Source organism: Strix uralensis, chromosome 4 (assembly GCF_047716275.1).
Source record: "Strix uralensis isolate ZFMK-TIS-50842 chromosome 4, bStrUra1, whole genome shotgun sequence".
NCBI lineage: Eukaryota > Metazoa > Chordata > Aves > Strigiformes > Strigidae > Strix > Strix uralensis.
The window spans coordinates 125,879,047-125,903,812 of NC_133975.1; the positions used below are offsets into that span (position 1 = coordinate 125,879,047).

Sequence of the window (24,766 nt, forward strand, 5' to 3'; positions counted from 1 at the left end):
ACACCCCTAGCATTAATACTGGAGAATTTAATCGCCCAAATTAAAACCCTTAAGCGCCTTAGCACCTCACTCACGGTCCAGCCAGGTGTGTAGCAATGCAAAGCAGTGGCTCCTGTGTGTGAGGCAGGTCACCCTGCAACTCCCCACTGTCGCTTTGCAGGGGAGTGGAAGAGCCGAAAAAAGACAAAGCCAAAAACATTACTAAAATAATGTACCATGTGAGAGCCCTCGGAGGGAGCTGAGGACAAGAGAGCTGTCTGAGGGCAACCCACACAGGAGCTGGAAAGCTGAGACGTGCTTGGACAGGCTGTGTCCACCCAGCCGGCCGGTGAGTCAGCCCCGTGCCCTGCCGCCTCCAGAGCTTCTGTTTGAAGTTTTGCACAGAGGACTTAGCAGACAGGCTGCAGCCCTGCTCATCCCTTGTGATACCATCTTAAAGCAGGAATGAATCTATCCCGGCAGCCTTCCTTTTATCTCTCGGGAGACACTGTGTGGAGCCCTGCAGGCTGGGCAGCCTTTCTCTCTGGAGCTGCCTGTCATTTATTTGAAAGATTCTCCTTGAAGGTTTGGGGCACTGTGGGGCGCAGCCAAGGGGTGACAACTCAAGGAGATGTGGCATCTCAGGACCCCACCATAAATTTTGCTTTCCCCACTGCAAGCCAATCCCACAGGAGCAGGAAGAAGAGGGGAAAATATTCAGGGGATTCACATTTCTAGTCTTGGCACTTACATTAAATGCAAGGCATCGCATTAAAAAGCATGCGCTTACACCCAGCATGCATACTTAAAGTTCCTTTCTTCAGTCTTGTCAGTGCATTGCGATGTAATAGCATTTCAAGCTCTACTTATTTAAAAGGTGTTCCATGTTTCTCCTCCCTCGCCCTCTTCCTGGCATGAGTTTCCCTTACTGTCTCCTTTTAGAAAGCGCACGGTGGTCTAATCTCTGCCTACATCAGGGACACTGTATGTTGGCACATGGGAATCCTGTGATATTAAACCAGCAAAGCATGTGGATGCTCTTACAGCAGCAAAATTACGCTCTGTAGCTGTTCATCACAAGAAAGTTATCGCCCCTCCCTACCCCACAGCGAAACAAGTTATGCTAGTGAAGCTTCTTTAGCACACCTATGTGGGTCAGGTATCACATCTCTCCGCCACTCTCATCCACATATTTATGCAGGCAGAAGCCTATAGCATAGACCTGTCTCTAGAGTAGATTTTGCTTGCAGCAGCGTGGTGATTATATAGTTGGGCAGGCCAGCATTTCCAGATGCAACAACATATTTCACTTCCATGTATGAAACAGCAGTATTAAGAACCCCTGATCCACCCTTGCATGACCCATTTGCCTTTACTCTCTCCTGCATCAGTAGGGTGGAGACACAGACAAGCTGGTTCCTCTTGTCATCCCAATAGCAGCACCAGCCAGGAATTGTAGAGAGGGGATAAATTTCCCTCTAAGACCCAACATATTTTTTGTAGTCTTTCTTTTAAGGAAAATCAAGAACAGTATAGGAAATTTTTATTCCTTTTCCACTGCTGAAGATACTCTCTCCCACCACTCAGGAACTGTTTTTTGTGTGTTGACCTGTGCAGAAGTTGACAGATCACTGTTGCATCCTGGACCAAGAACCGTGAGGTCATTCTTGCTTGTGCTTAGGTAGCTGTTAGCAGCACCTGTACCCTATCTGTTGGAGCAGTTCACAATGTCACTGCTCCAAATGATTGCAGGTCAGCAGTTAAAAATCTATTTTGAATAGGATTAAGGAGACAAAAACACTTCCAGAAGTGCCAATGCTATGTACTACAAGCAGGACTCTATAGAAAACCTCTTGGTTGCCTTGCTGTTCACTGGCAAGCATCATGAAATATTTTCTAGCAGTCCCTGTAAGAGCTGTTGCACCGTTGAACTGACAGTCTGGCAATCACATGTCATAGTGAAAGCAACATTTCCTTTTACCAGGCTGTACCTAAAAACATAAACATATTTCTTTCAAAACAGTATTTATTTCTCATTTGGCAGACTCCTTATTTTCTTGCTGCAGACCTCATTCACGTGTTTGCAAACATACTCACAAAGCCTAGTTAAAGACAACTGATGCTAGTGAGTCCTTAGTCTTATCCCCAGCACTACATGTGGAAGATAACTAAAAATTCTAGTAAGCTAAAAAGTCTCTGTAATAAACTAAAAACTAAAAGTTCTCTGCAATAATTACCTTCAAAACTCACAGAACTGAATAGAGAAGATCTTGTATATAGTACATCTATATTAAATTTTCACTTTTCCCCCCCTAATTCTATAGCAGGGCGATGGTTATTGTATCCTACAGAAGAACTAGAAACTAGACTATGACATTTTTGTTAAACTCTAGAGATTTCTGAGCACCTCAGAATACAGAATCAAATCAAAATTTTGAAAATACCTATTGAGTATGGGGTACATTTAAATACTTCTTCCTTTCTGTTAGAGCATGTTAGTAACAAAAGGTTGATTGTTAGGAGCACAAGGCAAATGCCTAGCTGCATGAAAATAGCTGACAACTGCTAATGTTCAATAATCTCATCTGATAAAGCCACGCAGAGGGAGTAATTGCATGAGGATTTCAGTAAAAGAATGTGCAGCTGGTTTTTCTGGCTTTCCAAAAGCAGCCTGTGTTCCTGTAAGGGGTGCTAGGCAATCATTGCCTCCTGTCCCTTAGACCTTCGGTCTGGACTCAGTAGCTAATTCTGCCTTTGCCTATCAAACACCTTTAGCCAGTTTGCCTCTGTGGGTGTAGCCACCACTGAAGGTGGCAGGTAGCCAGGCCACAGGGCTATGAATCTGGGGCAAGGCTGGTGCTGGTGTCCCAGGCAGATGAGGACGTGAGGTGGACACGGTACCTCTCCAGAAGTTACAGTGCAGCTATCTAACTACCCGTTGCTTTGGAGGATTGAAGGAATGGGACTGAAATGCAGCAGTGTTGATATGTGAAAACAGTGCAAATTGCTGAAAACAAGGAATTAGGAGCTTCAATTTTACACAAACCTGAAGTCAAAAGCCACACCAGTGTTCATAGTATTACGCCTAAGGACACTATTTATTCCATTCATGTAGCATGATCCTGTTTTTAATGAGCAGGCAGAAGTACTTGGCAGGTAAATGGCGTAGTCATGGACTAAGTATTAGCTACTGTGAAATTGAATTCTGTACTTGTGCGTCTAATACAAACAGCAGTGTGCACACACAGAGTCTAATATTCCCAGAGAAACCAGGGCTGGCATTTAACTGCCCCTGGGAAAAGAGGAGGAAATTAATACGGTGGGTATGGAAGACAGAGACTTGACACAGCAAGAAGAAACAAGAGGCAGAAAAGAGGTGAATGACTGGATGGTGAGTCAGTGATATTTTTGTTGAGTTTATGCATGTGTTTATTTTCTGGGTGTGATATCTGAATTAAACATTAGATATACCTAAAGAATGGATACATATACATATTGTTGAGTGTTCCCAGCTACTGGGATGAACATGGACACACAGACACCACAAGAAACAACATTAAAAGAAGCCTATTAGGGCTGCAAGGTCAGTTGTTCAGAAGTATGATGATCAGAGCAAGCCTATTTCTTGCTTTCTTTGTGCTTATGCCTCATAACCTAGTTTTTAATTACACAGTGACAGGTTTTTTTTAAATTTTTTCTTCTGTAGGTCACCTGCCTCAATCAGTGCACACAGTGGGCAGCGTATGCTCCAAGAAAGTAATATTTCCCAGTTCATTATACACCTTATTTACTGTGTGCTGTCCAGCCCCAGCTCTGGAGAAGAATTATTGCTTAGGATGTTGCCTGTGGAGCTCATCACCATCACATCTTGAGTGTTTCACAACATTATCCATTTAGTTTTCACCCCTGAGATGTGTATAATTCCCACAGAAAGAAGGTGGTAAAACAAATGAGCAAAAGCCAAACGCCATCTGTCTATTATGAAGTCTTCCACTGGAAATGCCAAGGAGCTGTTTTTTCAGACAGCTTAGTATTATTCACTTCTTGGACTGTTCAAAGTAGAGTTCCCATTGGCTTCGGTCACAGCTGTGGATATTGAGTCCTGCATTTCATACTTGATGAAGCCAAGCTGTTTGCTCAGAAAGAAAAGAGCATGCAAATAATGGTCATTAGGGTTGAATGTGGGTTGGAGTGATTTACCTGGCACTCTGTGACTGAAGCCCATGTGGAAATCAGTTTCCCATGTAGCCTTCAACTGCTTCAACCATTACGCCTTAATTTCACTTCTTGTAATCTTCTGGCTCATTTTATAGCTTCCAACTCTTGCAACAGCTGAAGCAGTGATCCAACAGACACTAATCTCCTTTGCTACACAATGTCAGGTTTTAATTTTTTTTTTCCCAGACTGATACCTATTTGGGTCATCAGCACCGGTGGGATGTTTGGTGCTCACCTCTGTGGCCTCAGCTCGTTAAATACTTGGGCTGAACTTATCTCCTCCGGCAAGCACTTGGCTAAGGCTAGTACAGTGCTGCATCTGAGTATCCTAAGCCTCCTGCCCTGCTAACTCAGTCAGTCTTGGGGCTCCCCCTAACACTGTTGTCTGTCCTGGCCGCTGTGCTGGGCCAGAGCCAATTCTGTCCCACTCCCCACAAATCTCTTCTGGATTTGTCTTCATTTTCCCCTAGTTCACCTGTCTGCTGCACTGGTTCCCAGGCCTTCCCTGCCTGCCTAGCCAACTCCGTCTTTAGGTCTCAGTCCCAATCTTTACATTCACAGTTGTTCTTCCTGTAGGTAGTTCTCAGTCGTAGTTTCTCCTCATCTTTTGTCTGGGCTTTTTGTGCCAATTTTCTCATAACTCTAGTACAGCCGAAGGCTTGTCTCCCCTGCCTCCTGCTCTGCAAAGGCTAACACAGGTAGCCCTGAGTATCTGCAACACATCCTTTACTTTTATCAGTTCTTCTGGCATGACTTTTACTGGAGTCAAGATGGGCTGATGGTGTTCTGAGGCAGATGACATCCCCCCCTCTATAAAAAATAGTCGATGAGCCATAAGTTCCATACCTCCCCCTTTCCCCTGATGGGGAGCCTATTTCTATAGTACTGCCTGGCAGCCATGGATGAAATCTGAGGTCGTTCCCAAACCTGCTTCTCTCATCCTTTTAAATATGTAACTTGGCTGCCAAGTCATGGATATGTACTTGGCAGCCTGCAATAGCAACTGGAAACACAACGTACACAATGCAATTGTCAAAAGAAGAAAAAAAGAGGTGGCTGTAGAGAACCGAGCCAGAGCTGAATTTTCAGGCTGATTTGAGATTCTTGCTCAGCTATCCGTGGACTGATTGTGTTTGCATGGATAAACCTTTAAAGAGTCCCTACAGGAGAAAAGATGCAGTGTTTGGAAGGCTATGGAAATGGGGGGAGGTTAGGGACAGGTCGTTGTATGGAAATTTTCTTTCCCTGCATTGTATTGTCCGTTTGTGCTTCCATGGGATCATGAACATCTCAGTGTTGCTTTCAGGAGTCTTTTCCCTAGTTCGAGCTATTGCAAAATGAATGATGCCATCTTTAAGAGCAGAAAGCACAGGAAATGTTCCTTCTGTCTTACTGGACTGACTTGTCTAAAAGTCTTAGGTCAAGTATTTTCATCTCTTCAAAGTACATGCTGGCCTAGTGCAGCTGTACTAGTAAAATTTTCCTAGGCTGTGGCTGGTTTTCACCTTATAGCTGACCTGATCTACTGAGAAGTGCGGTCTCTCCCCTGTGCCCTTATCTTTATCTGCATCTCCACTGGCCCTTCTCTGTCTCCACCATGAACTGATGTAAAATACTAACTCAACAGAAAGCTTCTCATTTATTTTTGCTGGATTGATATTTTTGACAGTTTAGGGAGCCGCCTTGCTGTGGGGACAGAGAAGATAAAGAATCAACACAAAGATAAGTGATGGGAAAACTCTGATGGGAGCAAGAATGCCTCTTCCATCAACAACTAGCTATTAGGCTGGCTTAGCCGTAACATAAAACCTCACCCTTCATGGGGACTTGACTTCTATTGGCAAAAAGTGCTTTTGTCAATATAACTTGTACCTGTTTTGGGTGTGATCTAAGCAGTACCAGTTATACATGACACTGATCCACTGTGAATGACTAGTATGAGAGATTCTCTGCTTACAAAAGCAAATGCTTCACAACATCCCAAAGATCAAAACCCCTCCCTCAAAATCATGCCCTTAAGCGACCTGTCTTAGTGTACAGGAATTATTTCCAGGGGCAACTTGCAAATCTTGAGCTGACTGCTCGCATAGGGACCTAGGTCGTATCACAGACTTGTGATCTGGTAGATGTACTTTTAAATCTTGTAAAGTCTGAAGCTAAAGTATGTTTAACATTCAGAGTGCTGTACAGACATCGATGCCCATAACAGAGGGGCCAGGTGCAGCTGCTTTCACTGCTGCCAGTCCTGGGCCTGTAACCAGGAAAACCTCTGCAGCTCCTGACCGTCAAAAACACAGTAAGCCCAAATGAGTGACTGCGGAGATGTTATCACATGGAAAGTGCTTAATTTCCCTGTGTGGACTAAAATGTTACCCAGGGAAGCTGCTTAGCAGAGCTGGGAAGGAGCTGAGCACACAGACCATGAGTCCCAATTCTCAGAGCAGGCTGAAGGGACATTTACGTGCCGGAATCTGTGGTTTCTAGGGGACAGCTGACTGTCACCAGGATACTGCCGTAAACAGTGCCTGCCTTACCCGCTTCTCTCCTGGCAGTGTCCCAGACAAGCACCGTGCTATCTGTGAGTCGCCCCACCTTTCCCAGATCTATCTTGTTGCTGCTGTTCACGTTTGCCTCTGCAGCAGATCCGGGGGCCACGGGAGGCCCCATGGGGTGGGCAGGGACCTGTCCCACTGCCCTGTTCAGGGAGCATGGTGGCCAGGGATAGTCATTCATCCATTCATATTAGTGAGAAGCAGCAGAGATGTATTTTGAAGACACGCGAGTATTTTCTCCTTCCTGTGATGCGCTAATAGGCCTTGCTATGCTGTACTAACACCTTTTCTGTTTTTATCTCTTGTGTGTAACATAAAGGTTCAGCATTTGCATGGCCCTTTTCATTTGAGAGTTGTAAACCAGTGTTAGAAAGCTGGAACCAAAGACTAGAACAGACAAGTTGAAATAACCACTTTTTGTCAGAGGATTAGAGCCATGGTTTCCTAATATTCATCTCTGTGGTCTAACCATTCCATGGGCTGCTGGCTGCTGGCGTGAAATTATTCTGGTGTCCCATACCCAGAACTCTACTGCCAAATTAGATTGAGCAAGAATTTGGGAGAGCCTTGTGGCTGGCTGGCTAAATGGTACCTGGCAAAAAGTCACAGAAAGCCTTAAAGTTTCACTCGGTTTAAATTTGTAGGCAGATGGATTTCAGCAATAAGAGTAATTTTGCTTTAAAGGTGACCTCCAAATAATAGCTAAGGGTTGCAAGTCTCTCCTGTTAATTAGGAAAGGTTTAATAGATCTTATTTATTTCCAGGGGATTTTTTAAAATAGATTTAAAAAATATATATAGATACTGTAAAATGCTGTTACTCATATTGTCCAGTGTCCCCTGAAGGGTCTATTTGGTGTTTATTTAAAAGTTCTCAGAATATCGGGAATGTACATAACATACCTAATTTTTAAACAAAGGTTTCCTTTCTCCTGATACTTAGTCTCTAGAATTACATCAATATTATAAAAAAAAAAAAAAACAACAAATAAAAGCAATGTGTTACTTAATACATGGTTCCATTTGATTTCTGTCTTTATTGATTCACTGGCCATCAAAGAACTAATGTTCCTTAGCAAACTTTCAATTGTTTATTCATAACCTGAATGACATAAAAAAGGACAGATACACATTTTTCTTTCTTATGCTGGCAAACTTTAATCTCAGAGAACTTCTGTTCAAATAACACAAACAACATCTGGGTTAAAAGCAGATTGAAGAAAAATAGAAAGCGGCTCATATACACAGTGCTTGCATTATAAATACTTTGATGGGCTGAGAAATTGAGCACAGATTTATGACACGTATCTATATGCTGTTTTCTTGCAGACAATAAAACTAACTCCAGGCGTGTGGTACTGGAAGGATGATACTAACACATTTGAATTTGCAAGGTAAAAGATTGGTGCTTAGTTTCAAATTATGCAGGTTTAGGCCTTGATGCAACAGTTCCAAGTAAGGTAAAATCAGAGTCTAATGTTGTTTTACCCAAACATCAACTACAGGACAAATTCTTACTTCTTTTTTTTTTTTTTTTTTTCAGTTGAGACTGGAGCTCCTTAACTGCTGCTCTGTGGCATCCTGTGAATGGAGAAAATCAGAAATATGCATTTACTCCATACTGCTCTCAAAGTGAACCCACTACAGAGGGTTAAAAGTGTGTGGTGAGTCCTGCCACATGTCAGAAATGTGCACCACGCACTGGAGCAGCAGTGCTGGACGTGAGGGCCAAATGCCACCCCAGGTGTCTATAGGTGGAGGTCCACAGACTGATGTTCCCTCTTGCTGGTGTTACGTATGACCCTATGCAATGGTGAGCACCAGAGGACCGCAGACCTTTAGGGAAGCCACAGATCTGCAGGGGACAAAGTGCACTTCACTGTGCTTTGAACGTCTGTGGCAGTTGTGGATTAAGACTTTATCAGGCCATCTAAACCACTGGGGCAAAAACCTCCACACCCAACGTATACCCCCCTGGTCTCTTCTCAAGTGCAGGGCAGGGAGTGCGGTGGAGCGTGGCGGCGGTGGGTCAGTCACACGCTGCCTGCTGCTGCCTCCTGCCCTGCTGGGCATTTCCCAAGCCTTTGTCACAGTGGAGCGAGGCTGCTCACCTCTCTCCTGGTCACACAGCTACTACAGGCGTCTTTCATGGTCTGTGTCTCAGCAGCTCCGGCCAGCTTCTCCGCTGGGCTTGGGAACGCTGCTGACTCTGCCAGGTAGCTCTCCAGGGAGAGGTGTGAGCTTCCTGGTGACCTCTGCCTGTCTCTACCCTCAACGATCCCAAAGAAAAGCTCTGGAATAGAGCAGTTTACATTTAAAATCTTCCTACAGCTACCTGAGACACTGATTTCTTGGAGGGTTGCAGTGCATATGGTGGCAGGAGACAGAGCAGGAGGACCCGGGGAAGTCCCTTTACTCTTTGCTTCTGTGCTCTTGAAAGCAATGTCTCACGTTGACCCCACCACAACCCAGATGTTTTCTTAGTGTCAGTTAGAGGCCAAAATAGATATGCCTTTGTATCAAGGGATGTTGACCTATTTGTACTGCTGCTAGTAATTTAAACTCATACTACTGCATGCTCATGCTATATATTTCAGATCCAATCCAGCAGCTGAGGAAAACCTTAAGGAAGGAAGAAATATTCACTTGCAAGAAGTGCGTGTCAAGACATTAAAGAGGTATTTCAATTCGACTAGTCTAGCTCTAAAAGAAACAAGATTATTCGGGCGGGAATATTTTCATCCATTGTTGGAGGATCATGTCTGAACAAAGTACGTTAAACAGGAAGCCAGCTGTCATTTCAGCAGTGCGGATGAGTGGCCTGAGCATAAAAACAGAGCCAGACATGCCTGGTGTCGAATGCTAGCTCAGGCACCAGCCTGGTATGACTTTGGTAAAGTTGTTCAGCATCTTTGTTGCTGTTTCCAGATCGCTCAGAACGAGGTAATTCTCATCTACTCTAAAGAGTATTGTGAGGTAATTAATTCATCTGTGTAAGGCACTTCAAAGATTAAAGCAGTAGTATTATTATTACTATTATTAATTTTATAAAATCACAACATGGTATAGCTGCCTTTCATCCATTACTTAAAACCTCTTTGATCTAAATAATATAGTCGCAATTTATTATATTAACAACTAAAAGAGCAACTTCAGACGCAACCTTAGAGGTGAAATGTCCTATTTCTCTCAACATCCCCAGCCTGTTTTGTGGTTATAATAGTTGAAAGTTAGTTCAGGATACCTACCAAACACATTTTACTACTTGTCCCTTTGAAATAGAGTGCAATGAAGAGAGTACATACCAGGTAGATAATCTTAATATTCTCAGACTGGAATTAACACTGTGTCCTTAAATGTTACATGTTGGTCAAACACTAGCATCTTCCGAGATGATTGCAGTGCAACGCTCCCTGAAAAAGGACTGGCTGACAAAGAAGGAAAACTACATGGGCTGTCCAAGTGGATACAACATGAATATGTGACACTGGATGATGTCAAATGTGAGTAATTGCTGGTATTTCGTATCAGCAAGTCATCACCCATACAAGTTAGAAAGCTATTTCTACTAATACTAGCAATTTTTTTTAGGAAATACTGTTTTTGTCCTCTGTATGTTTTCAGATGCTGCTTTGCTTTTGAAAGAATAAAGTAAGTCACATCACATGTTATCATTTGCAGCAGTTATGAGGTATGTCATTTAAAGTTTGTTTCAAGAATTATGCTGGTAGTGGAGGGACCAGGGTATATGAGAAATAGAGTATGAAATATCAGAGTTTTAAAATGTCTCAACTATGAAGTTCAGTGGGAAACAATACCAAATGCATGTTGTCCTCGACATGTGCAGAGGAATAACCCTACCACCTGTTTGAAAGCTTTCCTTTCTTTTACCTAAAGCAAGCCAAGAACTTAAATTCCATGTTAACCAGTGCATCACAACGCTGTGTGCACCAGGAGTGCTGACACGACTGGAAATCTGGGCTGCCTTCCTGTGCTGCTGCTGTTCCCGTCAGAGCTACAGGGCTCATTATTTGCTGCTCTCCCTTTCCAGCATTACTTCTCTATAGGCTAAAAGTGAGGAGGCAGCAGGCGGAGCATATCTCAAAGGCATATCCCTGAGATCACCAGGGCTGTACAGTGTCTGCATTGCCTTTGACTCAGGAATGTATCTGTAGACCTTGTCGAGCCTTAGCCATACTGTCCTTTCAGAAGGGGAGAGGTGTCCGAGTTGTCCCTTTTCCTTTGAATATGAATGCCACTCTTCCAGCATGTTCAGTGCAGAAAACATACTGCTTGGAAGTATGTCTGGTGATATCCAATTCAATCCACCCTTCAGCATGTTTATTGGACTGTTTGTGATTCTCTAAAAGCCTTCAAAGTCTTAGTGTAGGGTGGAGTGCTTGCTACCAATAGGTCGCAACCATATAGCTAATATTTGGTATAATGCAGGCCCCTGAGGAGAGACTTGTTTTCATAATGGTGATGTCTATACCTGCAAATCTGCAGACTTCACAGTGACCTTTCTACCTTCCATTTAGGAATGAGAAACTAGATGAGTTCCTCATGGTCCTGCTCTTCTACCTATCTTTTTACCTGGAAAAAATTGCCCTGGAAAAGAAATGCAGATCCTTGATTTTGTGAGTACAAGACTTTAGGGGTGTAGATACACAGAGCTTGCCCCAGCAAATCTGGAATCACAGGGCAGTCTTTCATGTCAGAATCCGTGGGATTCTGCATATGAGCAAGGACTGCTTGCTGTCCTGGCCCAGTCTATATATGGAATCCTAAAGGAGAAAAACCCCTTGGTCTCACCATTTGTCTCCCATCCCCTTGTCCTCTGTGCTCTCCAGGACATAGGGTCTTCTGACTATGTAGAGAAACATGATTTTCTGGGAGGGTTTGAACTCCGCTTTGCCCCAGCCTTGCCCTGAGCAGTTGTTCATGTGGCATGGCATCACCATAGTCTCCCTTTCAAGATGGTGGCTGGATCCAGTCCTGCTGCAATGGGGTCACGAAATAATTTGGCTCCTCAAGGTAATGCTGCAATTTGAATAAATCATTACTGCTACCACCAAATCTGAGTGCCCTGGATCGAATTACCATCCCTTAATGCCATTTCCCATTAATAACATTAGCATCCAGTCATTTCTGCTTGCAATACAGAGCAGCAAATAGTTGCAGCTGAGTCTACTGGGTGTTAATTTGTGCTGTGGGTCACATCACTATAAGACTTCATTTCTAAATACTTTGCAAAGCAGGTTCAGATGACTCCTAGGTGCTAGAAACATGTTACAACACGAGGACTATATGCTAGGAAAGCAGTTCCCAGGTAAGGGTGTGTGACCACACTTGCTACCTTGCAGAGTGGAAGTGGGGGTGCCAGGGGAACAGTTTAGGAGCTGCTGTGTCAGAGGGCTGTATGCCTTGGGAGGAAGCATTGCAGAGATACATACCATGATTGTAAGGAACTTCAATGATTTTCTGGAGTCTATAATAGTCTCTGAGAATTGATTGACTATTTTCTTAAAACACTTAATGATTAATTACTTCACAATTCATGAATCCTTGATATAAAGAGGGGCCGATTTATCTGGATTGAAGAAAAGACTGTTGGAGGGTTGCTGGCCTTAAGGAATTGATTTGTTCTACAGCCATAGATTGACAACTGTTTCTTTCATTGTGCAAGGAATAATTCATAAATAAAGAAAACTATCAGCCTAGTTTCATACACAAAGGTCATAGATTCAGTTGAGGTGCTCTGGGCTGCAATTTAGAAAATGGTCCCCTCGCTCTTGCCTGGTAAAGGACGAGGAGGCCACTCCATGGGTCATGACATCTCAATATGGCTCATGTTGTCTACTGGTGTGGCAAATACAGAAACAGACTGAAACAAAGAGGAGTTTGGACCTATGCAATATAGGGTGATGTTTACTGGGTCAAGGGGGCTCTGCTTAGTAGGTATCAGCTATAAGTACTGGATAAACCTTGCCAGGAGAGACTTTTTGGTGTGTTCTGTCATGCAGTGATCCCAAAGTGAGTCCTGCCTTTTAAAGGGAAACATATACTGAGTCTCCACTTCTACAACACTGTTTTATTTAGATTCATTACCTCCCCTGAAGGGAAGTGGCTTGCTTGTCTGGATTACCAGCAGGCAGTGTTAGCATCAGAGAAGCTTAAAGAAGAGACACTTACTATGCAGAAGCCGGAATTCAGAATATTGATCTGCTGAAGTATAAATACAAGGAAGGAAAATAAAATGACAAAAGGCAATTTTAGGTCCTATTTAATGTTGAAGTTCATCCTTAATTGTTTTAGCATCTCAGCTGACTTGAAGGATATTAATCACAGGGTGAAGAGCTTTCTGATATTGCATCTTCTTTCCCTGTCCAGGACCTCCCATTTCCTCTGTTATCCACCTTGTCTAATTCCAAACTTGGTATGTGCTATATTTAAAATCAAATGTAGCAAGGACTGTCTTTTCTCTCCTGTGGAGTAAAGTTCTGGAATGGTCTTCCACTAGGAAGTAGTGGGGGCAGGCAAGAAAACTACTTTTTTTCTGAAGGTGGAGCTCTGTGAGCTTGTGAAAGGGATTTTATAACTACACAATAGAATCATAATGACATAAAATAACACTTGTGATAAGAATCCTTGGGTTTGTGATACGCTGATGTATTTGAGAGAATATGAAAGAAGATTGCATAGCCATTTGTTTTCCTATATCTATCCCACATAAATCCCATGCTCAGGGATGTTGCTAGTGGCCTGCTCAGGAAGAAAACTCCCTCCCCCTTCCTCCAAGATATAATTTAGTTTCAGAGGCTTTTTTGTTTTCCTATATAGTACTGGCTATGTGCCACAAGTAGAGACAGACTGGAGGCAAGACATGCTGGAACTATTTCATGTTTCTTGTTAGTGATACCTATAATTTGCTCCCAGTTAAACTGACAGCTTACTTGGAGACAGGGCTTGGTGGCTCGCCTAGTCCTTTATCAGCCTCGTGTTCCTATATGACAGACACATCCAATGGCTCTGCAGTCCTCAAGCTGCTCTTCTTGTAGACCCTGTGAGATAGTAACACAGAAAACAATGCTGGATATTCCTGCTCCTAGCTGATGTGTTTTGGGGTTCCTGCCATTTGGGCTGCCTATGAGAGATGCCTAACTCATCTGTTGGGTCTACTTTTGTCCACAGGGAGCCAGGCCTGATGGTCTGAATAGCTCCTTAACTGTCTTGAACCTAGACCACGTAGAAGTATCAGTGTCCACAGTGCCTCAAGAGAACAGCTAAGACCATCCTGGCTTACGAAGTCATTGCTTCTGTGCATTAAACTTTCTTCAGGAAAGAAAGTATTGGAAGGGGTTCCTATGAGAGAAAGTCAGGATGAATCTGGGCATCTTTGACTTCGTGTGACTTCGTGTTTTGTTGATGCCGTGCTGATTCTTTGTAAATCCAAGCCTGAGGATTTCCTGGCTTTTTCTAGGTTCAGGAAGATCTTGTAACTAACTTCAAAACCAAGTGACCAGTTTTCCAAAGCAGCGGGCATGAGGCATTCCCCCACTGGAGACAGCTTGGGAGTATTCACCTCTGAAATATGTGACTCTAAGAACAAAAACTCACCAGCGGTGGATGAGACATGAATGGAACAAGGGCTATTATTTGTCCTGCATTTTCTTTCCCCTTTACTTTGTTTCTGCTTCCAACCCTTTCATGTCTTTTGGGGAAAATCTGCTGAATTTTATTAGCAATTATCCTTGAGAAGCCCAGAGTAATTGCCCTAATTTATTAAAGGTGGGTTGTGTAGGAAGCTTTAGAGCTGGAGGCTATCAGGGATAGGACAGATAAAACCAACTCTCCTGAGTGTGAAAGGACACTGGTAACTTTTAGGCCAGCAGCGCTCCCAGGCACTGGCAGACAGTCGGGTGGATTACAGGGGAAGCAGAGGAAATAGAAAGCTCTTTGGTTTGGCATTTCCTTAGTGTTTGATCTGAATTGGTTTAAAATACAGGCTTGCGGTATCAGCCGTTCCTGTTTAGAGGCAGTCCCAAAAGCACTTTGTGTGCCTTTTTGAAGAGGAATAAGTGCTGTCTGAATGAGCCAGACCCACTGCTCCAGGCAGTGACAGAGTCTGCACCCGGAGAGATCTAAATGCACCTCCAGGGTTTTTATGCAGGCTGCAAAAAGGGTTCATAAGCTATGCGGGATCAAAGACGGCAACCTGACGGGCTGTGGGCATGCAGCCTGTAAGTTGTGTGGGGCAAGAGAGACTGCCTGGGCCCAAGCCCCAGGCCCTGTGGCCCCCCTGGCATTGCCAAGCTGTTCTGGAAGTGTCTGAGCCCAGCCTTGCTACTGAGGGGTCCCCTGACGGTGGTGTCACGAAGCGTGTTGGTTTGCGTGCCTGAAAACCACCCTTACTTCTCAGGAACAGTCACTCTTTCTAGCATCCCTTCTGTTCAGAGCACCTTCCCCAAAAACTTTTCCCTTTTTGTTTTAAACAGGACTATGATATTTTTAAAGAATAAAGAAATGGACTATGTGTTGGTGAAGATAGCGGTGGCCAGGATTCACCTTGCCAAGGTGTACTGCAACCTTATCCTCAGTCGAGGCATGGCACAGCAGTACCACATGCCTAGTGGAAAGTAAGCCAATCCCTTCTGGGGACACTCGCTATGTCAAGGGCCACAGCAGCTCAGGGCCAAGGCCTCTGTTGAGTGACACAAGTGAATGCCCAGGGTAATAAATGTCCTGTGAACCAAGGAGTCACAGAGGGCTAAGGGACCATGAGACAGAGAAGTGTCCTGATCTCCCTGCAGCTCTGTCTCATCTCATAACCAACCCCAGAAGTGTTTTTGGTGAGCTGTTGCCAGCTGGACACAATGAGTTGCAGCAGAGCTCTGGATACTCGTCGGGAAAGCTCTAGCCCTGGTGCATGTAAGCCTTGCTAGATATGCAGAGCAGGAACCTTTAATGGGTTCAACATGAAAGTCAACAGGGCAAAAATCAGTGCCAGCCCTGGATCTTATCCCTGCCACTTCCACTTAAATAAATCTTGAAAGCAAATGGTTATGTACCTGCTGGTTGCCACTGATCCCTGCATGAATTTCTTCCTATGCCAAGTCTGAGATAGCATAAAGCTAGTCTAGCAACTGAAGACGACCATGTTCCCGAAGGGCAGCAAGTGAAGGGAGTAGAGACAAGAAGAGGTGCTTGTGCACTGGGAGTGTAGGACTCCTAGTTCTGAGTGGCAAAGACTTTGTATGGCTTTTTCAGAGTGGTGGAGACCAACTGCTCTTTAGAGGTGATGGTCCCAGAGATGAAGTGAAAGGGGAGAGAAACCTGTAGTGGGAATTGAAAAAGAAACTGAAGAAGACAGGAGAGAATGGAAGGGTGTTTGAAAAGACAGAGACACCAAGGGAATGATGAGGACAAGAAAAGGGGAGTTTTAACAGGAGATGAAGGTCTTGTGGTTTAACCGTGGCCAGCAACAAAGCATGACAAAAAATGGTTAGTGGAAGGAGAATGTAATGACACAGAGATCATACACCATGCTAGTGTTAGGGACCTTTTCCTCAGCCATGTATGTTCCTGCACAATGTTTCCTTTCCCTGGCAGTAGGAAGGAGCTGGCAGTCCCCACCCAGCACCCCAGTCCCACGGGATCTTCTCAGAGCAGTTTCAGGCAAATTTTTTCCATCAGTTGATGTGAAACTGCTGCCAGTCCCCCAGAGGAGTCACAAACATTCACCTGCCTTCCTGCAGCACAGCTCCAGGCAGCCTTGCTCCTGGCTGGGGTGGGGGAACCTGGCTTTCCTTCTAATCAAGAGGAGAAGGTAAACTGTGAAATGATGGAGTCAAAGGAGAGCTGAAATTGCTGTCCCAAACAGGGCTTTCATTTTAGTGTGCTCCATTCCACAAGGTGCTGGACCCTGAGAATTAAGAATGTGTTCCCTCTGCATCCTGGCACATCAGCATTTCACTGGGCACTGCGGGGAGCAGCCTTCTCTGCCAAATCCCTGCTCCCAGATTCCTGCTGAGCAAAGGCATCCTCTTAACCTTTTTGCTGGTTGGACAGGGAGCATCTTGACAGCATTTCATTATTTCTCTTGGGTGGCCCTAATGTCTGCACTTATGAGACTCAGCTGGGAGAACTTATTGCAGAAAGTAACTTGAATCCAAGAGCTGGAGGCAGCTGGATAAAACAGCCTGTCATATACCCAGTTAATTAGCTCTGCTGCCTCTTCACTCGCTCGTATTGTCTGGTGGATGGGAATGTGCAGGATTGAGGCAAGCAAGAGGTCTAGTGGCAAAAAAATACCAGCATGGGAGTGAGAGCAAAGAGCTGAAACAAGAAACTATGTGCTTTAGTATTTCCATCACAGCGGGGGTTAGAGGCTGGCAGTGTGTTGGGATGTCAGTGTCAAGGCTGTGAAAGAAGAAAGGCTAGAAAAGAGCTGTGTCTTAAAGCCTCCATGATGTAAGGAGCTGTATGAATAGAGACCTCACTGAGTTACTCATAGCAGGGTGGCGGTAGCTGACTACAGCTGACTTCAGAGTTAGGCTAATGCTGAGCTTGTTATAATATAGGGCACTTCCCATACCATACTGCAATTATATAAATATAATCTTTTCCAGGCTGACTCAGTTTAGCCTTAAATGTTATCTGGATCCTCCCAGATCATTATATGAACTGCCAAATACAAGACCTTTAGGTCTTGGGACAGAACTGATTAACACTCTTAATTATAAAAGATGGTTGGGAATTTTTTGAGCACACATGTTTGTGGATAGGAAAGGTACTTCACCAGAATGGAAACTGTGGGGAAGGTTACTTCTGATGAGGTTTTTTTTAACCTGAAAAATGTTTAGATTAAAAAGCTGAGAAACTATTGATAATGTACCACCCTCGGTTTTACTATATTTTCTTATAACCCAAGTATGGGTTCATGATGGTGTTGAAGCTTTTGCTTTTCACTCTTAATTCACCATAGCAACATTTTAATGAAATCTTATACTATGTTGGTAAACTTCTTTCCCTTCCAGATCGAAAGCCTTCCCTTCCAAATGTCTATGTGTTCGTATGAAATGACTGAATTTTCATGTAAAGTTTTTCTCTGAAATTTTAAAAAGGGAGGCTTAGGCGGAGAATATCTTCATCTTAACAATTTGCATGATTTGTAAAATGCAGCATTAAAATCCTATCTTGATACTATCCCAGACGGGAATTTGAGAGAGTTCCTCCAGACCTGTTATTTGTGTGTGTTAGCATTAGTCCTTTTGTGCCTCCAATGCTGAGGAAGGAATAGGTGTGTCTGGCTTTCTCCTTTTAAGTTGATGGGGATTGTGCAACCTTTTTGTGGTGCCAGTTTCCTTATGGGCTTTTGTCATAATGGGAAAAATACAGCGTGTTCCCAAAGGTGCATGCATCAATGCCACAAACACAGTCAAGCCAGCCCTTACTGATCCTTGAAGCTGGCTTGATCCGTGGGCAATTAGAGTCACAGCTGTGGTGGAGGTTGCTGCTAAGTGGCACAGGAAGCATTTCTTCCCCATGTACCCCTGTGCACAAAAATAGTTCTTGTAGATGTCTGAAGCCACTATCATCTTGCATCCAAACCCCACGCTTACTGCACTGTCTGCCCTTGGCTGTGCTGTCCTTCTCTTTTACGTGTGAACTCATCCTGTCCCCCTCAGAGCTCTGAGAAATCAGCATTACTACATTATGCGAAGGCATGATGCTTTTTGCTCACTCTTTCACGTTTCTTACAAGTTCTGTCCTGAAGCTTGTTGCAAGTTTGATCAGTTTTCCTGACCCTTTTTTTATTTTCCTAGGTAATTAGCAACGGTGCCTTAGACAGGGGAGGTGCCTCCTAGTTCAACACTTATTTTAGGAAACTTTACTTCAAGCAGGTCTCTTAACTTAATACCTCACCTCAGGGAAGAAATCACTGGGAGAAAGAAGGGTGGAGACCCCTGTCCTTATTTCACGCTAATTATTAGCACTATTTTCTGTTGCTGGCCTCTGCATAGGTTTCTCTGCTAAAATAGGGACTAGTTCTAAGACATTGCACGAGCTGTATAATGTTAAAAGGTGAAGCTGGGTTTCACATTTAGGTTTAAGAAGCTGGGGTCACTTTAGGTTTCCCTGATCTGGTACTCTGAAGACAGAATACTGTGCTTTACCAGACTTCATAAGGAATCAAAAGCGTCAGAGTTGTTCTGGGAGTTCTGCTTTGGCAAACAGCCATGCCATGCTTGCAGAGTCAAGCTTCTCTTCCCTTGCACAATATGTGAAGTGTCAGCAGGATTATGGCTGGTGAGATCCAGGTCTTCTCAATCAAAAAATCAGGAAATAAAAGTCAGAAGATGATAAATAGAGCTATAGGCCTGAAAGGTATTATCTTCATGGTCTGCTCTGCATTGATGTTTCTGGAGTGATGGCAGCTGTGGATACCCTAGATGTGTGGGACACTTGATATTATCAGGAAGATAAGGGACATGTCAGGAGTTGGTGAGTTGATGTGGAGACAGGCTTTCCTGTGTGTCTGGCAGGACTAAGCCAGATCTGTGGGGATCTATAGGCTAGCAGGGAAAGTTTGCTTTCATTTCCATGAGGGTGAGTTGTGCCATCTCCAGGAGAACTGAGTGGCTGCTGGGATGTGTGCATCACCCTCTGCTTTAATGGCTCTTTACATGATGGACAGTCATTTGGCTTTGTGTGAGAATCCCCTGGCTCAACTGGGTGGCGAGAGCATCCCTCAGGCTTCCACTGGGCAAATTGCTGCTTCTTTAACAAAGGCCCTTTGTCATTCTTGGGCATGTTTTACATTTCTTCTTGGAGATATATCAGGCATCTCCTTCCTGGTTTTCAAGTTTATTGTCTCAGCATTGGCCTGGCTTTGTGCCCTTGGTAACTCTGCTTGTTGCTCTTCCAGTGATGTCAGGAAGAGTTTTTTATTGACTTCAGTGGGAACTGGGTTAGATCAGTGCTGACCACTTTTGAGAGGCCCATGCAGAAAGCTCAGTCTAGATAGCATAGCAGGGGAGTCTCGCCCACTCATCACATCCAGCTTTGTTCTCTGTCAGATTTAATTAACTGAGCCATACGATATTTTGCATTTTCTCCTTCTGAGGCAACGCAGAAGTCCTGCCTTTCTTTTGGACAGTGGGTCTCCACATGCTAGTAATGAGGATCTACCAGTAACAACTTTATTGCCCTGGTGAAATGCCAGCTTGGCATAGCCCCATGAGTCATATTCAATGCTCTGTTCAGAGAACTGAAAGGACGACTGCTGCTATTAATTTTGTGCCCTTGTTCACTGCCTCAGGAGAAAAACATCGTTGCAGAAAGATCGGACTTCTTTGAGGTAAGAAAGACACAAAGATAAATGGAGAGTGTGACTGAGAGTCAGCCCAGAGCATGTCCCTCCCTTGCACGTCCAAATGCTCCTTTCCTTTTTGGTTTCTCCAGTAGTTTACTTGTAGGACAGAGTACCTAGAATAAAATTTTACCTCTAGGGCCTAGATGTGCCTGTAAAATACCATCTCTTTGCCCTTCAGCCCAAGCCTTTTCTCCTTGGAGCCTTCAGCCAGGGAGTTTCAGTCCCTCTGTGGTTTTCAGACCCCAGGCACTTCCCACCACAGCCTGAGGTCCCTCTGGGAAGTCTAGTCTATAGATTTCTTCTCATCATTGGCATCATAGGTTCATCTCTGTAGGTAAGAAATTTTACAGCCTTCTTTTATTTCCATTGCCGTTGGCAACATTTCTAGATGCCAATAAGCTCTTCTGGCCTGCAATATACAGCTGCATCAGCCATTTATGAGACTCACTATGTAGTAGGGCTTCAGCAAATTAATACAAAACAGCTGGGCTCAAATTATACTTTGTACTTCATAAACTGGGAAGCCTTTCCTTGAAAGAGGGGAACTGTGGATTTAATTCCAAGGATACACAGCAGTCCCAGCAATGCCATCTTTTCAAGATGTAGTAGAGATATGATTTATTGGGAGTTGATTCAGCTTATGTCAGGGCTCACAAATGTTAAATAGGAGTGAAAAGCTAGATTTTGGTTTTTTTAATCAAGCAGACATGCGGAGGTGAGATGCAATGGGTTCATGTTTGGTGGTAGTATTTTCTGTGATTGTAATGCTGTCATGCAGGGTGGGGATCATCTTGTCTACCTGCAGCTGCCCAGACAACAGCTGTCCAGTCAGACCATGCCTTTCGGCTGCCTTGACAGCCACTGCAGAAGAGAGAAGCTCAGCCAGAAGGTGAATTGTTGCCTCTTGAGAGAGATGTGTGCGATATGAACCCCCACAGAATGACTCATCCCGTCAGCTTCTTTCCATTGATTATTGAGGGAAACTGAGTGGTGATCTCAGGTTATCTCCTTAGTTTCTAGCAGCAACACTAAGCCAGATTGGTCAGAGTTGAGCAAGATGAAATCCATCTGAGCTAACTCTGTTTCTAGACTCATCTGTCTGCATACCTTTAAAAAAACAGTCCTTTCAAATCTTCACTGATGCATGCGTGGTAAAGTTTGATGTCAAATGGTTGCTGGCATTTTAGTGGAGTCATGCCAACCTGCACTCTGGGATGTAGTGGGACTCTGGGCCTTTTCTCAGTGAAAAGGGAATCGGTGTTTTCAATTTAGGGCTTCTACAACTTCTGCAGCTATGTGGCTTGGCTTGTGTTCAGACAGAAGCACTTCCAAGTGATTCGGAAAGAAATCAGCAGGCTTCTTTACTCTGACATGTTCAGTCCTGCCTTAAGAGACAGGAACAATGTTGACTTGCAGAAACCAGGAGCCCAGACTGCTGATGCAAATATGGTGCGATTGCCATATCTGAGGTACACATTTGACACACTGGTGAGTCCTTAGTGATCCTCACCTGTCCGAATACACTGAGGTAACACCTGCACTTGTTTTCTTTCAAGAAAAGTCCGTGCCAAGCATCCTTTCATCAACAGCATGGTTCACCAGCGCTCGCTACTGCTCAGCACGCTGCTGCCCTTACCAAAGGACAGTGCTCAATACCTCTCCCAGAACCACTACTGTCAGGGTAGAGACCCTCAACCCCGCACATGTGATGCCCTGACGGACTTCTCAGAATGGTTCACTACCAAGTAAGGGGCTGTTTCTCTGCATAAATCAATTTGGTAGTTCTATGAGGAAGGGTGTCAGGCACCGAGCTCTTCCTCACTGGGAGAGGGACCATCAGACTGAGGATTTGGTTCACATGGGAGTTCAAGAGGAACAGGAGTATAGGTTCTGAGAGACCTGAGAGAGCCTGAAACTTGCAGAGATAGTACTCTTGGTTAACTGATGGCAAAGCAGTTACAGCCCATTGTAGTGCTTTGTTAAAACTCAAAAGTTTTCTGGGGAAAGGAAATATGCTTTAACATAAATTTGAACAGAAATTAATAGAAACCTCTCAAAATCAAAATAGGATGTTTATTTTTTTCCCTCTCATGATTCATTCCAATTTCTTATTTCTTCTTGACTTTTGGTTTTGAATAGAGTTCTGATCAGACATTAGTGACGTCCTTTATTCCAAAAAAGTAATTTTATTACTACATTGTGCTTTTAAATATAATTTCAATTGTAATAGAAATAGGACCTTTTCTTCTCATTCATGATAAACAAAAATCTTTCAAGACTGGGAACACCATACAAGAGGAATTCCATTTCCCATCAAGCCATGGTTAACAACAGTATCACTACACTACTTTTTAATGTAATAACTCATGTAAACAGGACCACTGTAAAACACTGCTGAAGTGTATGTAGGGCTTCCTGCAAGACTTTCCCTCATAAGTCTTCTTTTTCTGCCTGGAAATAAGAATTTGAGAATTGCCTTCATTTGTCTGGATCTTCAGAGTTCTGGCAATCTAATGAATGCTACATCACATATCTACAACACACAACCAGTGAGTCCGGTATTTCTTGAGAATATGAAATTTGCTACAAATGCACATGTGATTGTTTTGTGCATGCCTTGGAAGCTGGGTGCATCCTGAGCATCTTGGCTTTATAGCTGATGCAGAGAGTCATGTAATTCCTATGTAATAGGGCCAAACTTTCCAGGGAGCACTGAGCTTCACCTGGACATATGCAATTCATGTTGTGTGCGTGCACGCTCCAGACAGAAACATGATGTGGTGTGCAAGGTGCTGAGGGTATAAGCACGTTATTTGTTTTACCCTGGGGAAGAGCGGATATTCTCTGCTAAAGGAGTCAAGGTTCCTTGCTGGTTTACCTCGGAAACATTACAAATCTGTCCCCATTTCTCCTGATTTCCTTTGCTTCATTGTGTCAAGCAGATTAACATGACGTTTTTTAACAGGGTGGACATCATTGATGCTCACTGTAGTGAATTAAAATCTTTTATGAGCATGCCTGATGGAACGACGGAGGAGGAGGAGAAAGAGGAAGAACAAGAACAAGGAAGAATAAGAAGGACTGTTTTCTCCAGCCTGACAAATGGCCTCAGTTTGCCACCTCTGAGAAGCCCCCCAAACAGGCTTAGTAGTCAGAGCACTGCACTCTCAAGAGCAGTGGCAGAAGGTGACTGTAATCAGAGCAACTAGCAGAAGTGGTATCTGTGCTGAGTGGCCTGGTTTCACGTTGCTAAATTGATAAATCACTTTGAAATTTCAGCTTAAGAAGCCTAACTCATTTGTCAGAGGTGGGGTAGTTTAGCACACAAAGGCCCCAGCTGGGTGATGGGAGACTTGGACTGTAATTCCTGGTTCTGTCACTATTTTTCCTTCCTCTTGATGCTTTCATTGCACCATTTCTGAGAAGATTGTTTTACTGACTTATTTTGGGAAGTGCTTTGACACCTGCAGGTGAATATTATTATTGATTTGAATGTCAACCCTCTTTGTCTAAAGGGGTAGCAAAGCAACCAGGAGACATAACTTAGTACAGTCTAAAAGCTGCTGAAATTTTGCTTTTAAAGGGAGTTACTCTGGAATCTTTAATATATTGTGTTTACGTCTTTTTTTTTTTCCATCGTCTCTCATTTTGTTCTCAGATATAGCTAGCCTAATTTATGACTCATTGTGAAATAAGTATAGCAAAGAGAAATGCTTTTATTTAAAATATCTACCAAGTCTTAATTTCATTTTATCTTTTTAATGATATATATATATATTTATTTTTATCGTTGGTTTTACATGATTGGGAAAGCAGATCTTAGATCTTCAAACTTAAAATATGCAGTTGGAATGTCTTGAAACAAAATGAACTCATGGTAAGAAATAGTATCATTTTACCTGTAAGACTCTCTGTACATGCTAATCATTAGCATCAGGAGGAAAATTTAGGATGAAATAATGACTTTGTCATAGTCAATAAGAATCAATGAAAACATAACAGAAGAAAACCAGAGAGGGAATATTTTCATCATTGTTAAGAGGAGAAATTTGACATGTTAGTGCTGGTTTGGAAGTTTTTCTGAAAAATATATCTATGCTAGACAAAAAGAATACAATTTTCCCTTGCAATGTGTGGTTCAGTTTTTTTAAAGGACGAAATTTTGCAGCACAATTATGACGAGAAATTTACTTCTTCTGGACTAACCAATAGACCAGGGACTAGATCACTTATGTGGAATGGCCCTACACTGCCTTACCGAGACAGACACTTGAACTGCAGGTTCACAGCTATTATTTAGGCTCTTCACTTAGACTGGCACATGTTATATTAATGCCTAAGTAGCATCGTGGCCTAGTCTTGTTTTCCATGTGTCAGGTGTGTCCTTCTACTATTGGATGAGGCTGTTCTAGCCTGCAGTTTCTCCCTCAAGCTTTTCATTAGACATCTGTTCTGGTACAGAGCAAAAATATTTAAAAATAACCTCTTAGAAATTTTGTGGGATGGAAAACACATATTCTCTCCCACAGGAGAAGAAATATAAAATATATATTTAGAAATGTGTGTGAAACTGCTATATCTTCCTGATATATGTGATGTGGAATGGTACACTTTTTATTCAAAATTAACATTTCTAGGTTAAT

The 24,766-nt window shown here is 43.4% G+C and overlaps 1 protein-coding gene across 1 annotated transcript; it reads left to right on the forward strand.

Moving 5' to 3' along the window:
- Positions 1-211: 211 nt before the first annotated feature.
- Positions 212-24,314, forward strand: PPP1R36 (protein phosphatase 1 regulatory subunit 36; the record flags this gene model as incomplete). The annotated part of the gene is given in 12 exon segments (XM_074864976.1): positions 212-328; positions 8,078-8,142; positions 9,346-9,426; positions 10,130-10,251; positions 10,373-10,439; positions 11,287-11,385; positions 15,244-15,384; positions 20,070-20,095; positions 20,098-20,108; positions 21,396-21,592; positions 21,680-21,868; positions 23,089-24,314. Coding segments are annotated over 12 exon segments (1,359 nt in total), but the record flags the coding sequence as incomplete, so codon positions are not given.
- Between the last annotated feature and the right edge of the window lie 452 nt (positions 24,315-24,766).